A 12,674-nucleotide genomic window follows, 5' to 3' on the forward strand; every position below is an offset into this window, starting at 1 on the left:
TTAGAGCAGAAATTGCCCGCTTGCAGATCTGTTTGCCCCGATGACGCGGAGATCAGGGCTATGGACTTGTTTAAGATTGTCATGCCCTGGTTTTCTCGTGGTTGCTTGACAAGAAGAGATAAAGTGGGTACGAAGAGAACATGTACTATACCTGCATAAACTTGGGCATGTCTTCGGTCGTTGTTTTGAAACTCCGAACCAAAGGAAGAGGCCATGTGATTCTCAGCCGAGGCGTGCATACTTAACACACCAACAGTGGAATGCACATGAAGGATCAAAATGCCATTGTGTTGGTACGGATTTGTCTGTACATTAGCAGCATGCACCCCGTGTGTCTCTCTGCCCTGAAAAAAGGCACCCCACATTCAACTGAGTCCGTGCGCCCAAGTCACAAGCAAAGTCCCCCCACAGGCGGCTGCCATTCATCCCAATCCTCCGAAAAAAACCTTAATTGAACCCACAAACTTACGCAGTCTTTTTATACCCTAGCCATGGCCCCAGTCTACCATAATAGTGCATATTGTTCCTGACAGCTTTGCCCTGGAATGGATGCAAGTTCCCGTTGGGACTTCAAGCGCCGTCTCAACGATGCCGTGGTACCGACTTTGCACACGATGTGACGTCAGCTGGAATATCGCAACAACACGAACGCCATGCTGGGCAAAGAGCACGCTCGAAGTGGGGATCACCGTCCTGCCTATTCTGGGCTACCTTTGCGTCATTATCGAATCCAGTCTGTTCCATAGAGTCCAGCAGCCCTGCGCAATCCGCCGTGGAACAAACCTCATACTACATCCGCGGAAAAGCAGACGGCTTGAAGACACGGTAGTCGATGCTTTGAGAATCTTAGTTTTCCATAATATGCAGGCTCTAGTACACGGTGTACTATGCGAATAAGCTGCTTTGGTAACGCTCCCACGCTGAAGTCGACATCTCTGCTCCCGAGCACGCAATACGGGCCCTATCCGCTTTTATTGGGTACTAGTGCAAGCCAGGTCCAACTATCACATCCTTCACCCACCATCCCTGCTGTCTCGCCCACACACCCTTGCGGACCTGACCCATATCGAAGCCGGAAATGCGGCGAAAGGCGTCACTGTTGCTTACGACCTGTGGCCATATGGTCGGCATGTTCAGCCATGCTATCACTTGTCTCAAACTTTTACCCACGCGGGCTTTGCGTAAAAACATTACTCTCCTAGCCTCATCTATTTCCGGTCCTCAGAGTGCCCTCATTGCCCTTGCATCCCGTAGACTGAATATTTGCCGGTCGCGTAATTCGACAAGCTCCACCACTATTTACATATTTGGATAGCTTGTTTGGTGGTCAAAGCGATCACGCAATCAGCACAGGAACTAAAGTAATATCGAAACGCTGTCACGGTCTCGATCCTACTCACACCCACCATCTCCGGACGCCATCTACGTTGACAAGCGGCCCTTGAGAAGCTTCGCTTCCGCTGCGGCATTTAGGATTAACACCAAATCATTATCATTCCATACTTCCCACCTCCCCCCGCTGTCTTAAGTCAAGCTTCCGACTAGCCTTCGACACTTTCTTGTCGCACCTATTTGGATTTCTTCTGGTCTTAACCAAGTCCCTGGTACTGGATCTCAAGCACTTGGCATTCCAAGGCTGACCCAGTACACCAATCTACGTTCGAGTTGGAGTAACGTCCAATCAACGATGGCTTCGACAGCCAACAAAGTTGGCCAAGGCCTGGCAAAGGTCTTGGGTATCGATCTCCATTACCGGAACGAGACCGGCTCGGACCGTGTCACACGAGGCGAGAGTGTGTTTACCGTCGACTCTGCCGACATCTATGTTGAGGAAGAGCCAACAGCGCGGGAATGGCTTCAGGAGGTCGTTCCCAGCGCTCGAGAATTCGGCGAATATATGTACAGCTTATTCCCTTTTATCCATTGGATAACTCGCTACAATATGCAATGGTTAATTGGAGATCTTGTTGCTGGTATGATAATATGCAGGATCCTTACCGTCACAATGCTTACATGTTCTAGGTATCACCGTTGGTGCGGTTGTCGTGCCTCAAGGCATGGCCTACGCAAAGCTCGCTGAGCTCCCTGTCGAGTTCGGACTGTATTCCTCCTTCATGGGCGTACTCATCTACTGGTTCTTCGCTACCTCCAAGGACATTACCATCGGGCCTGTTGCTGTCCTTTCTACAGTGACGGGTGGTGTTGTGCTATCGGCAGAACAGAAACTGGCTGGCCAAGACATCTCACGAGATATGATCGCATCTGCATTGGCCATTATTGCCGGATCAATTGTCCTCTTTCTCGGCCTCATGAGGTTAGGCTGGATTGTCGACCTCATTTCTCTGCCTGCAATCTCAGCTTTCATGACTGGTTCTGCCATCAGCATTGCTGCTGGACAATTCCCAACCATGATGGGAATCAAAGGTTTCTCTACGAGGGAGGCCACATACAAAGTCATCATCAACTCTCTGAAGCATCTTGGACGCACTGATCTCAACGCAGCTTTCGGTCTTACATGTCTCTTCCTCTTGTATGCTATCCGATTCGCCTGTGGCCAGCTTGCAAAACGTTTCCCAGCAAAGGCTAGACTGTTCTTCTTTCTGAACACGCTCCGCACTGTGTTTGTCATTCTGCTGTATATTCTGCTCAGCTATCTTGCAAACCGGTCGCATAGGGCTAACGGAACCAAGCCCATTATTTCCACATTAGGAACGGTTCCTCGAGGTTTCCAACACGCTCGCGTACCAAAGGTTACGATTCCGATCATCAAGTCTTTTGCCACGGAACTACCATCTACAGTTATTGTGCTTCTCATCGAGCACATCTCCATCGCCAAGTCTTTTGGCAGAGTGAACAACTACGTTATTAATCCTTCGCAAGAGTTGGTAGCTATAGGTGTATCCAACTGCCTAGGTCCCTTTCTTGGAGCTTATCCTGCAACCGGCTCGTTCTCCCGTACCGCTATCAAGTCTAAGGCTGGAGTCCGCACTCCTTTCGCAGGTGTCATTACCGCTCTGGTAGTGTTACTTGCCATTTACGCCCTCCCGGCCATGTTCTGGTACATCCCGAACGCATCACTAGCAGCAGTGATCATTCATGCTGTGCTCGACTTGATCACGCCACCGAACACGGTGTATCAGTTCTGGAGAATCTCTCCACTTGAAGTTTTAATCTTCTTCATTGGCGTGGTGGTTACCGTTTTCTCCAGTATTGAAAATGGCATCTATGTCACTGTGTCTGTATCTGCTGGCATGTTCGCTTTCCGTCTATTCAAAGCCAGAGGACGCTTCATGGGACGAGCCAAGATTCACTCCGTCGTTGGTGACCACATTCTTGACCCGACGGATGACGACAAGAGATCACCCAATTCAAGACAGAAGCCAATCGAAGGCGAGCATTCCATCCGCGAAGTCTTCCTTCCTATCGACCACAGGGATGGATCCAACCCTACAATTGAACTGGAGGACCCGTACCCTGGCATCTTCATCTACCGTTTTAGCGAAGGCTTCAACTACCCCAATGCAAACCACTACCTCGATCAACTCACTGACACCATATTCGCCAAGACCCGCCGCACCAACCAGGCAACCTACGGCAGAATAGGCGACCGCCCATGGAATGACCCTGGCCCACGACGCGGCAAGGACACTGCCGTGGAAGACAACCGGCCAACCCTCAAAGCCATCATCCTCGACTTCTCCTCGGTCAACAACGTCGACCTCACCGCAATCCAAAACCTAATCGACGTCCGCAACCAGCTCGACAAGTACGCCGCCCCCGATACCGTCGACTGGCACTTCTGCAACATCAACAACCGCTGGACCAAGCGCTCTCTCGCTGCCGCAGGCTTCGGCTACTACACCCCTGACCTCCCCGAAAACGGCATCGCCCACCGCTGGAAACCCATCTTCAGCGTCGCCGAAATCGGCGGCTCGGACTCTGCTGCCGCACAGGCTGAAGCCCGTCAGAACCTACTCGCTCAACGCACATTATCCCAGATCCGCACCCAGGATGTTGAAGCCGCGCATGGTGGCGGTAGTGGCGGCGCCAGAGCAGCAGATATCTCTGACTCTGCTACCTCAGAAACTGGTAGCTTTAACAAGCAGCTTGAGGATAGCAAGGCGTATGAGGTTGGTCAGGGGACAACGCATAGAGGACGTATAGCGGTGGTGCAGGGACTGAATAGGCCGCTGTTTCATGTGGATGTTACGGCTGCGCTTAATAGCGCGTTAGCTAATGTGCAGAGGAAGAGTCATTAAAGCGTGTTCTTTTTTCGGTTGTCAGTGTAACGAATAGTTTTTCTAATTCTTCGACAAAATGTTTGTTTCGTAGAGCATATGAGATGAATGAATTGCATGGTTGCTCGGCTTAGGAGCCTAGAGCGAGATTTCTCGTATGTCTTGGGATTTAGTGTATCTTTTTGCTGTGAGTGAAGGTAGAGCATGTATGAGATGCTTTTTTTAAGTCGCTGAGCGCATCACGATAAATTAGTGCTATATTGAGAAGACAAAATGCTCCATCATACATGATTTCTCATTTCCCCGCCATCTACACAGGTATTCTGCCTTCCTTATCCCTGCATTGTCCCTGAATTCCCTTCATCCCAAGATGATATTTCTGCACGACAATTCCAATACCCTGCCTCCCGCTCGCTTCACAAATTTTTATTCAGATGACAGCAAAAAATGGAAAAAAGAGGAAACGCCATGCTATGCTCTAAGCTCTGCTTAGTGTATGCCGTTCAGACCTCAGGTACAAGAAGACAGTGTGTTGGGAAAAAAAAGAGCGCCCTGCGCTTTCGTAGTGGGTGTGTGGAGGATAGACAAAGCGATATCCAATAGCAGAGATGTCGCTGGTGTCTTTTGTAGATGGAGTGGAGGAGGTGGGTGATATTGTACGCATGTGCTGAGTAGGAAGTCGAAGCTCCATAGCGTATTGTATAACATGGTGAGGAAGGCCATGTGTGCTGAAAGACTGCCGGTACACGTGTTGACGAGAAGAAGCCTGGATTTTCGAGCTCGCGTGGTTTGGCGTTGATATGGCGAAAACCTGGTGAAGCCCTCCTGTTTTTTGGGTCTTCATCATCATATGCAGGCAGTCGTTCTTGCAATGTTTACGACACGCCCTATTTGACGAGCCCTATCCCACTCAAAAAACCTCAAGTGGAGCACATGATCATGTCCCGAGGCCCACAGGAGAAGCACATGTCGATGGCGTTATGCTTTTGGGTAGACGATCCTTAGTTGTAAGCCTCCGGTGGTAGAGAATCGCGACTTTGAGCGAACAAAGCACCTGCTTGCTCGAGGTTCCATTGGCCCGCTTCCAGGCACTGAATTGCGTAGTCGCGTGTCAGATTAGTTTCGCGCTGAACGTAGAGAATCATTTCTTCTTTTCTCTGCTGCTCTGGATCCATTATTGCAGCTGCGGGTACTGGGGTGTTGGATTGGGGTATTTGCTGTGGTTGTGCGTTGGCCTCTGGCGCTGCGCCGGGGCGTACTTGTTTGCCGTTCAGGATCTTGAGTTTAGGGAACCACGAGATGATCTCGTCTTCCCAGTTTGACGAGGGAAATGAATCGATGATGAGGTGTTCGACGTTTCTGAAACGGCCTTTCCATGGCTTGAGCGCGTCCAGCGTCGCAAAAGCGTTATTGCTCAAGTCAAGGTTCTGAATGTGGCGAAAGTGATTACAGAGTTGGTAAACAGCGTGCGTATTTTGGAGGTTGTTGCCAGACATTGTAACGCTGTGGATCGCCTGCTCTTTCGCTTCCTGTGTCTCGAGGATGGCGTCGCAAACAATCATAAGGGCAGGGAAAAACTTCTTTTGAGCTCCTTCTGTGGCGAACATGCCGGATTGGAGAATTTCCTGGTCGCTGGCAATGGCAGAGAGATTGAGTAGCTTGTTGGCTGCATCGTAACGGCGCCCGAGAAAACCTTCCATAAGTGGGTAGGATGGGTTTGACTTGATTTTTTCGACATCGATAGGCGGCTCTCGTGAGCGGTTGTCGTATTGAAAGTGGTTTTGGCCTCCTCTAAAACCTCTCCCACGTCCTCTGCCTCGACCTCGTCCACGCGAGGAGTCGCCATCAACCATCATCTGATCGCCGTCGTTGTTCTGTGGTGTAAAAGAGACACTCCAGTTCCCACGCCCACGGCCGCGGCCACGTCCTCGTCCTCGGGGTTGGTCGTTCATGGCTGTTGAAATGATTCCAATGGGTTTGAGCGAGTGTGAGAGAGATGTGGAGGTGTGTAAGCAAGTTGACTGAGGATGGAGCCGTATATAAAGGCTGACTGGCCGTGCGCCGCCAAGCCACGATGTCATCCAACGACACTTCTCATTGGTCAACGCCAATGACTCTTCTGACGTCGAACAACACTTTGTTACCACTACATCTTCACTTCTTCTCATTCTTCACTGCAAATATGTAATATGTGACAATGGATATGCATTCGCCCTCTAATATTTGTAACTCTGGAAGGCTCAATCATCAAAGCTACGATGCGCACTTTATATGGCAGCCTTCTCTCCAAGACAATTGGTAGCAGTCTAGACATGTCTACGCCAACCAGACCAACAATCTAACTGCAAACAATGACACGAAACCACCGACTCTCCGTCTCACTCTCGAAGCAAGGTACCCAACATGAAGACTCACATTCTATAGCTGTTGTCGTTCTGCGTTTGAGTTGTAGGCAGTTCTGCAGTCGCCACTGGGCAACAGCCGCAAACGGCGATGCCATGTAAACGAACGGACATTTTTTTCATCTACCAGACTCAGCAAGCGATGCATATTGATACGTAGAATTCTTCTCTGATTGCCTAACCTAGATAATACAAAAAGTTGTTCGTTCCCTGAACCTGGAAATTTCTATCCTCCTATACCTCTGCCCACACCTAGCCCTCCATAGACTTCATCTCAGCCTACAAATCTAACTCGCTTTAGACCAGCAATGCAAACTCCAAAACTCCACACAAAGATCCCTACATGGACGCAACAAGACATGGCTTCTGCCTTGCGCTTCTCTCATGGGTTTACGATAGGTTATAACTACTGTGAATGAATCTTCTTGATCCTGTTCACACCCTCGTATAGGGCGCGGTCAACAGCAGCAGCGACAGTAAGCGTACCGCCAATCACAGCGCAAAGGCCGACAAGAAAGCCAGAGAAGGTCTTTTCACGGACTTCGCGGTTGATGACTTTCATGGGTGAGATATCCTATTCAGGGGTTAGCAGCCATGTTTCACTTGCATATTGAAGAACAGGGGTTGACTTACGTAAGAGAAGAAGACACCTGGAATACCACCACGAGCGTGAACCCTTTCCTTGTGTCCATCCTTTTCGTCATTGCCACCCTTCAGGTTTCGCTTATGGCTCGTTACAGAGTACTGGTGCGTCTCGATGCTGCCCTTGTGCGTAGCATCGATGGTAGAGCCGAGGAGTTCATCATGCTTGGTGAGGCGAGGAGCAGCGTCCTCCCAGCCAAGGGGCAGATAAGCTGTCGAGACAACCTTAATAAAGTACATAAAGTTGAAAGCCTTTTCGTCAGTGTGCTGCTCGGTGTTGTCGAGAGGGTTGATGTGGTGGTTCGACCAGCTACCAGGGCCAGAACCTCGGTGCTTATCTTGTATGCCCTGAATAACTACATCGCTTAGCTGAGGACCGAATCGAAGCTGGTGGATTTTGTGCGTGAAAGTATGCGCATATTCGTCTTTGAAGTAGTTTTCCAGATCATGCACGTGCATATTGCCGTTGGAGAACGACTTTCCGGGAGCGATATGGAAGTTTCCAACGACCTTGTTGACACGGATGCTACCTTCGAGACGGCATCCTTCCTGTCGCTGCTCGTCGAGATGCTCTGCATAGTGCTCCCGCTCGCATTGTTCGACACCCTCTCCGCGACCGAAGGACCATGATATGGAAGCATAGGCGTCACGCACTTCGTCGCAGGTGTTGCAGCAACCGGGCTTCTTCGCGTTGGCAGGGGGAGGTGCGCCAAAACATTCACCGCAGTAATCAGGAGCGAGGTGGGAGGCTTCATCGGCATGTCTAGAAACGTGGTTAGTATGCCTTGCGCCTCTTTGCATGTAGCCCCACTTCAGAAGTAGAACTCTAAGTACACTTACAGATCTAGGGCCTTGATTTCAATGGTCTTGCTACCTTCTCTCTCCGGGCTCAATCGAACTTTGTTGATACCGTGTGTTACACCCATCTGTAGTTCTCCAGAGACATCCATGACATCTAGCGTAATCAGTTCGCATGGTACCCGCGGGAACGATATGTTCAACGCGATTTCCATGCGCTCGCCTCGTCCCTTATCCACGACTAATTCGGGCCTAACCGTCACTCTCCTATAGTCGGCCCATTCGCCCCACGTTAACCAGAAGATGACCAACAGGCTCACGATTGTGACGATTCCTCCGGAGGTTGTACGAACGCGCGCATCTTCGACCGTTTTGGTAAAGGCGTCTAGCCTCGTGAATCGCGATTTGGCAGGCATGATGGTGGGCTACCACTGCAGGATAGTTTTTACTGTAAATGTTCCTGACAATGGATCCAAGGTCGAGGTTGCGACACCCTCAGAGAGAAAGCAAGACAATAGCCGGGGTGGTGGGGTGAAAGGGTCCTACTCAGCGTCGTCTTAGTATCCAGGGAATAGCCGTGCGTTAAACGGTCGGTTGAGTTGACTCGAGGATGCAAAGGCAATTGACGTTGCCGGGTGATTTGAAAAAAAGAGAAAAAGAACGAAGATCAGCACTGCCTGTGCCTGAGTCGCCAGACCATTGTACAGAAAAGAGAAAAGGGTAAGCAATTCAACGCGTGGATGTTGCGACACTTCGGCTGGCACTAAAGGACAGCTATGCGACTGATCACTAGCTCCGCGCTGTGCAGCCGCGCTAACGTGCATTGGGCAGGCCCGTTCCTAGATTAAGTGGCGGTGCACTGCGCCATCATTTGAGTGAGCATCGAGTCCGTGTGCAGCGATGAGGACATGTGTTCATTGTTTCATTAAATATATTTCTTGCAGAATAGAATTCTATACAGTAATGCCATGCGGAAAGACAGGGAGAGACTAAAGATTATCCACATGTCTCCGGACGAGGTTGTAATCGGCTCAGGATGCAAGTACGCTTCGAAGCATGCTGTTGAAACTATCGTTGAGCTTGTATAGCTCTTCGATATGCGGCTTCTCAGGCTCACCTGCCTTCCTGCGTAACCGGTCCGCGGCTTTGGCTCTACTCTTGCGCTCAGCTTCAATCGGGTCTGCAACGTCTGCATCATCCATGTCTTCCGAATCGGTTGAATCGCTGCCGTTGTCATCAAGTTCCAGATCTTGGAGATCCATCTGCAATATATTAGTACGCAAGCGCAGGGTTCATAGGTTGGTGAGAACAAACCGCGTTGAGGCCAAAGTCGCTAGACTTGAAGCCAGCAATACCGCCAATCAGTGGATCAGGCTCGTCCCCACTCGCCATCTTTTGTCTCGTCTTGTCCGAGTGCCACTTCTTCCTAGCCATTTGCCACTTGATCAAACTATTGATCTCGCCAATTGCCTTTTCCTTGTCGATCAAGTTCGAGTCTATAGCGCCCCGGAAGAGTGCATTCATATCGAGCTTACCACCACTTCCAGGACCATGGCGCAAGAAGTCCAAGATACCCTCCAGCCAGCCCATAAGTTGGTCAAAAAGACCGTTGTCGTGCTTGTGCACTTCGTGAACGAACTTGTAGAAATTATCCTCGTGACGGGCGCACAAATCGATAAACGCTTGAACGGTTTGATTGGGATCTGCTGAGACTTCCTGCCGTTGACATGCTTCAATCGTCTTGATAGTGTCATCAGCGAAAAGAGCAAAGTCAGTAATACTGTTGTAGACATTCGCAGACTTGTAGACGCGAACCAAGGGTTCGTAAAAGATGGTGAACAAGTCCCGGAATAGTTGCAGTGTTGTGGGCTATAGTCCATCAGTCATTATTGTTGTAATCTTAGCTTTAAACAAGCTTACCTCCTCGATGATTTGAAGCATCATAAGCTTATCTCTTTGACGTAGGCAGAGCTTTAAGTATTGCTTGAGGTGAGCGAAGAGCTCTGCGCCTGAGCGCATTTCTTTTTCGACCTGATCGGTCGTGTTAGTTGATGTGCTGGTATTGCTTCGCCGGCTAGCTGTTCGACTAAGCCGTCTTGATCTCACATTTTCGACTGCGTTGTTCCAAGCAACATAAGCATTGAATACTTTCTCGACCTGCTGCGGGCTCAGCTCCGGTTGAAAGTACTCTGATCGCAATATTGTGACCACAACATCCACATTCTCGCTCGCAGCCTCCTGACGAATAGCATCCTTCACACCCTCATCAGCTTGCACATATGCTTTGATCTTGTCGCAGAGCACTTCGTCTTTGATCCTTGTTGATGCGAGGGTGGTGATGGTCTTTTGCACAGAGTTAACGCCATCGTTGATAGCCATGCCAAATATACGCTGCAAAAGCGACCGAGCGCCAAAGGGCTGTGCAAGGAAAAGATCCAAAACTCCGCTCATGACGGCTGCCGGGTTGGCAATCCTGATGACGTTTTTTAGGACGCCGTATGGCACTAAAGAATGTATGCGTTTCGCCTGGGCAAAAAGCTCCGGGGAATTGTCTTCTGCCAAGAACAAGTGGTAGAGTGTGGCAGCAACTTCTATCCGTAGCCATTCAGCAAACTTTTGATACTCCGGTTTGAGTTCCCTGATACTGTTCTTGACCCTGATTTCCTGAAACAGATGAGAGAGTCCATTGCTTTCTACAATCTCTCTTCTGAACTTCTCCATGTGGATGTCGAGCTCTGCTGCTCGTTGTCGTGCGACTTCATAAAATTGCTTTTGCTCTTCTATGCGCCTTTTGTCCATTTCTTCTCGTCTTTGAATGTCCTCCATTTCTTCTTCGTTAATCTCTATAGGGTCGCGTGTGAGAAACTCAGCCATGGCACTTGAGTGTGCAATTCGCTCATTGTGCAAGAATGATCGCAAGAACGCACGAAGGGAAACACGCTGCTCTTCTCGGTACAGTCTGCGAGAGGGTTTGTATCCAGAAAACTCTCCTGAAGGTCGTGGTGAACGCTTTCCCAGTGAGCTTTGAGATGAATTTTTCTTGTGTCCGCCACCAAAAATGTAGCTCCTAAGACCACCACTACCGCCGCTGCTCTCATTGGATTCGATAGGAGGCGGTCCTTGAGTAGATTCCGAGGAGATGGAGCTAACTTCGTCGTCATCGGCATTTGATTGTAGAATTCCATCTTTTGCATTCTTCCGGGGTAGCGGGGCGAGAACCTTGCCAGGCAGCTCAAGGCGGATCCGCTTGTGTAATTGAACGAAATCGGCATATCGACGACCAATGTAGATATCTTGACCATGTCCTTGTCTGACACGTATAATGTACTCCTAGAGTTGTTACGTTAGACTTGTGCCGTTATGCGTGGACATTGACTTACCGCATGTGTGTGATACCGAAGGTGTCTCTTCACCGATGTTGTTCTGACGCCCGCAACGTTTACATCCCAGCCATTAATGGAATGACCACTTGGCGCATTCATTGTGAGACCCTTTTCGTCGGCTTGTCGGTCGACGATTTCCATTTCTGCAAAGCGAATCCTCTCTTCGTAGCCTGACGCGGTCGGAATACCGGAGACCATCATGAGCTCGACTAACTTCTCGGCCTTGAGTGCCAGTTTCCTCCGCTTGGTCTCCTCGAGGCGGTCCTCTGAAGACGAAATGTCTTTGCTCGCGAACGATTCCAGAAACTACGGCGGCACTGTTGTCAGCTCCCTGTCCACCGGTTCTGGCCTCATGCAACGTACGACTTGAAGTTTGTCCTGCCAGAACTCCTTCTCCTTGGCTTTGTCCAAGAAGGGGAAATTTCGCACATGGTTGACAAAGATGTAGCGAAGGAGGGGCAGTTCAGAATCTTCGGGCGCAACTTCGCCTGCATCAGAGTGAAAGGGTGCGCCAAAGCGCCTCAGAGCCGTAGGGGAGGAGAGCTCGGAGATTTCGTACTTTGTCTGTCTCGAGATGAGCTCACGCTTGAGGTCTGCATGTTTGTTTAGTGGCTTCGGGTATTATGTGCCTTGGAGAGAAGGGCGTACAGTGCTCCTGCTTGCCGGTCAAGATGGAACCCTCAGGCGGCACGGACAAGACAGAAAACTTGGAGTAGCTGGTGTCATTGCGGGTTGGGTGGGCTGGCCGGTCCGGCTCCGTGAGGTGGCTTGCGGTAGTCTGGGGACTCATGGTGATGGGCTGGGTAGCACCGTTGAGCTGAATGGCAAGTGGGGGGGGGTTGGAATGGGTGGGCGTGCCTGAATTAATAGTACCACCACTCACTGTAGGGGTAAGGCCGACCCGGGCTAAGGAGCTACGACGCGAACAAAGGGCGACGCGGTATAAAAATGCGTATGCAAAGAGGCAGCCTGAAGCGATCTGGCGGGGGGGATCGACGCGTGTTTGTGACGCCCGGAATAGCACGTCGCTGTACTTGTGGCTGCGTATGAGGCTGGTGCAAGTGTGGAGATGTGGGCACAACAACGGAGGCCAGCAGATGGAATGGGGCCTGCACCGCCTGCACCGCCCGTTGTTGCCCTCAAAAAGGCCTTGACGGAAATGCAGCGAAGGTCGGCGGCGCACTCACCTGTGGCTGAGTGACGCAATCCCC

General features: G+C 50.4%; 5 protein-coding genes across 5 annotated transcripts; 2 read left to right on the forward strand and 3 right to left on the reverse strand.

The window, feature by feature from the left end:
- Positions 1-444: 444 nt before the first annotated feature.
- COCSADRAFT_339247 (uncharacterized protein) lies at positions 445-988 on the forward strand. The gene has a single exon (XM_007703260.1). The coding sequence runs from the start codon at positions 550-552 to the stop codon at positions 895-897; it is 348 nt and encodes a 115-aa protein (XP_007701450.1). The 5' UTR covers positions 445-549; the 3' UTR covers positions 898-988.
- Positions 989-1,687: 699 nt separating this feature from the next.
- On the forward strand, positions 1,688-4,259 carry COCSADRAFT_93434 (uncharacterized protein; the record flags this gene model as incomplete). The annotated part of the gene is made up of 2 exons (XM_007703261.1): positions 1,688-1,973; positions 2,023-4,259. 2 exons carry the CDS (start codon positions 1,688-1,690, stop codon positions 4,257-4,259), a joined length of 2,523 nt encoding a protein of 840 aa, XP_007701451.1.
- An 831-nt stretch (positions 4,260-5,090) lies between these two features.
- COCSADRAFT_38105 (uncharacterized protein) lies at positions 5,091-6,237 on the reverse strand. Its single transcript, XM_007702881.1, has one exon. The coding sequence runs from the start codon at positions 6,188-6,190 to the stop codon at positions 5,240-5,242; it is 951 nt and encodes a 316-aa protein (XP_007701071.1). The 5' UTR covers positions 6,191-6,237; the 3' UTR covers positions 5,091-5,239.
- Positions 6,238-6,774: 537 nt separating this feature from the next.
- COCSADRAFT_38106 (uncharacterized protein) lies at positions 6,775-8,824 on the reverse strand. The gene is made up of 3 exons (XM_007702882.1): positions 8,123-8,824; positions 7,274-8,045; positions 6,775-7,214 (listed from the first exon to the last, which is right to left on the reverse strand). The coding sequence occupies exons 1-3, from the start codon at positions 8,494-8,496 to the stop codon at positions 7,047-7,049; spliced, it is 1,314 nt and encodes a 437-aa protein (XP_007701072.1). The 5' UTR covers positions 8,497-8,824; the 3' UTR covers positions 6,775-7,046.
- A 153-nt stretch (positions 8,825-8,977) lies between these two features.
- On the reverse strand, positions 8,978-12,600 carry COCSADRAFT_120447 (uncharacterized protein). The gene is made up of 6 exons (XM_007703262.1): positions 12,112-12,600; positions 11,827-12,056; positions 11,461-11,769; positions 10,001-11,410; positions 9,395-9,949; positions 8,978-9,342 (listed from the first exon to the last, which is right to left on the reverse strand). Exons 1-6 carry the CDS (start codon positions 12,251-12,253, stop codon positions 9,112-9,114), a joined length of 2,877 nt encoding a protein of 958 aa, XP_007701452.1. The 5' UTR covers positions 12,254-12,600; the 3' UTR covers positions 8,978-9,111.
- Between the last annotated feature and the right edge of the window lie 74 nt (positions 12,601-12,674).

Source organism: Bipolaris sorokiniana (assembly GCF_000338995.1).
Source record: "Bipolaris sorokiniana ND90Pr unplaced genomic scaffold COCSAscaffold_9, whole genome shotgun sequence".
In the NCBI taxonomy this organism is placed as follows: domain Eukaryota; kingdom Fungi; phylum Ascomycota; class Dothideomycetes; order Pleosporales; family Pleosporaceae; genus Bipolaris; species Bipolaris sorokiniana.

Bases quoted from the DNA above. Each gene is read 5' to 3' on its own strand.
- COCSADRAFT_120447 (XM_007703262.1), bottom strand. From the start codon at position 12,253: ATGAGTCCCCAGACTACCGCAAGCCACCTCACGGAGCCGGACCGGCCA. The intron at 12,057-12,111 runs GTACGCCCTTCT...ACAAACATGCAG, and splicing joins GACCGGCAAGCAGGAGCACT to ACCTCAAGCGTGAGCTCATC. The intron at 11,411-11,460 runs GTAAGTCAATGT...TAACAACTCTAG, and splicing joins TTCGGTATCACACACATGCG to GAGTACATTATACGTGTCAG.
- COCSADRAFT_339247 (XM_007703260.1), top strand. From the start codon at position 550: ATGCAAGTTCCCGTTGGGACTTCAAGCGCCGTCTCAACGATGCCGTGG.
- COCSADRAFT_38105 (XM_007702881.1), bottom strand. From the start codon at position 6,190: ATGAACGACCAACCCCGAGGACGAGGACGTGGCCGCGGCCGTGGGCGT.
- COCSADRAFT_38106 (XM_007702882.1), bottom strand. From the start codon at position 8,496: ATGCCTGCCAAATCGCGATTCACGAGGCTAGACGCCTTTACCAAAACG. The intron at 8,046-8,122 runs GTAAGTGTACTT...CCACGTTTCTAG, and splicing joins GAAATCAAGGCCCTAGATCT to ACATGCCGATGAAGCCTCCC. The intron at 7,215-7,273 runs GTAAGTCAACCC...ACCCCTGAATAG, and splicing joins CAGGTGTCTTCTTCTCTTAC to GATATCTCACCCATGAAAGT.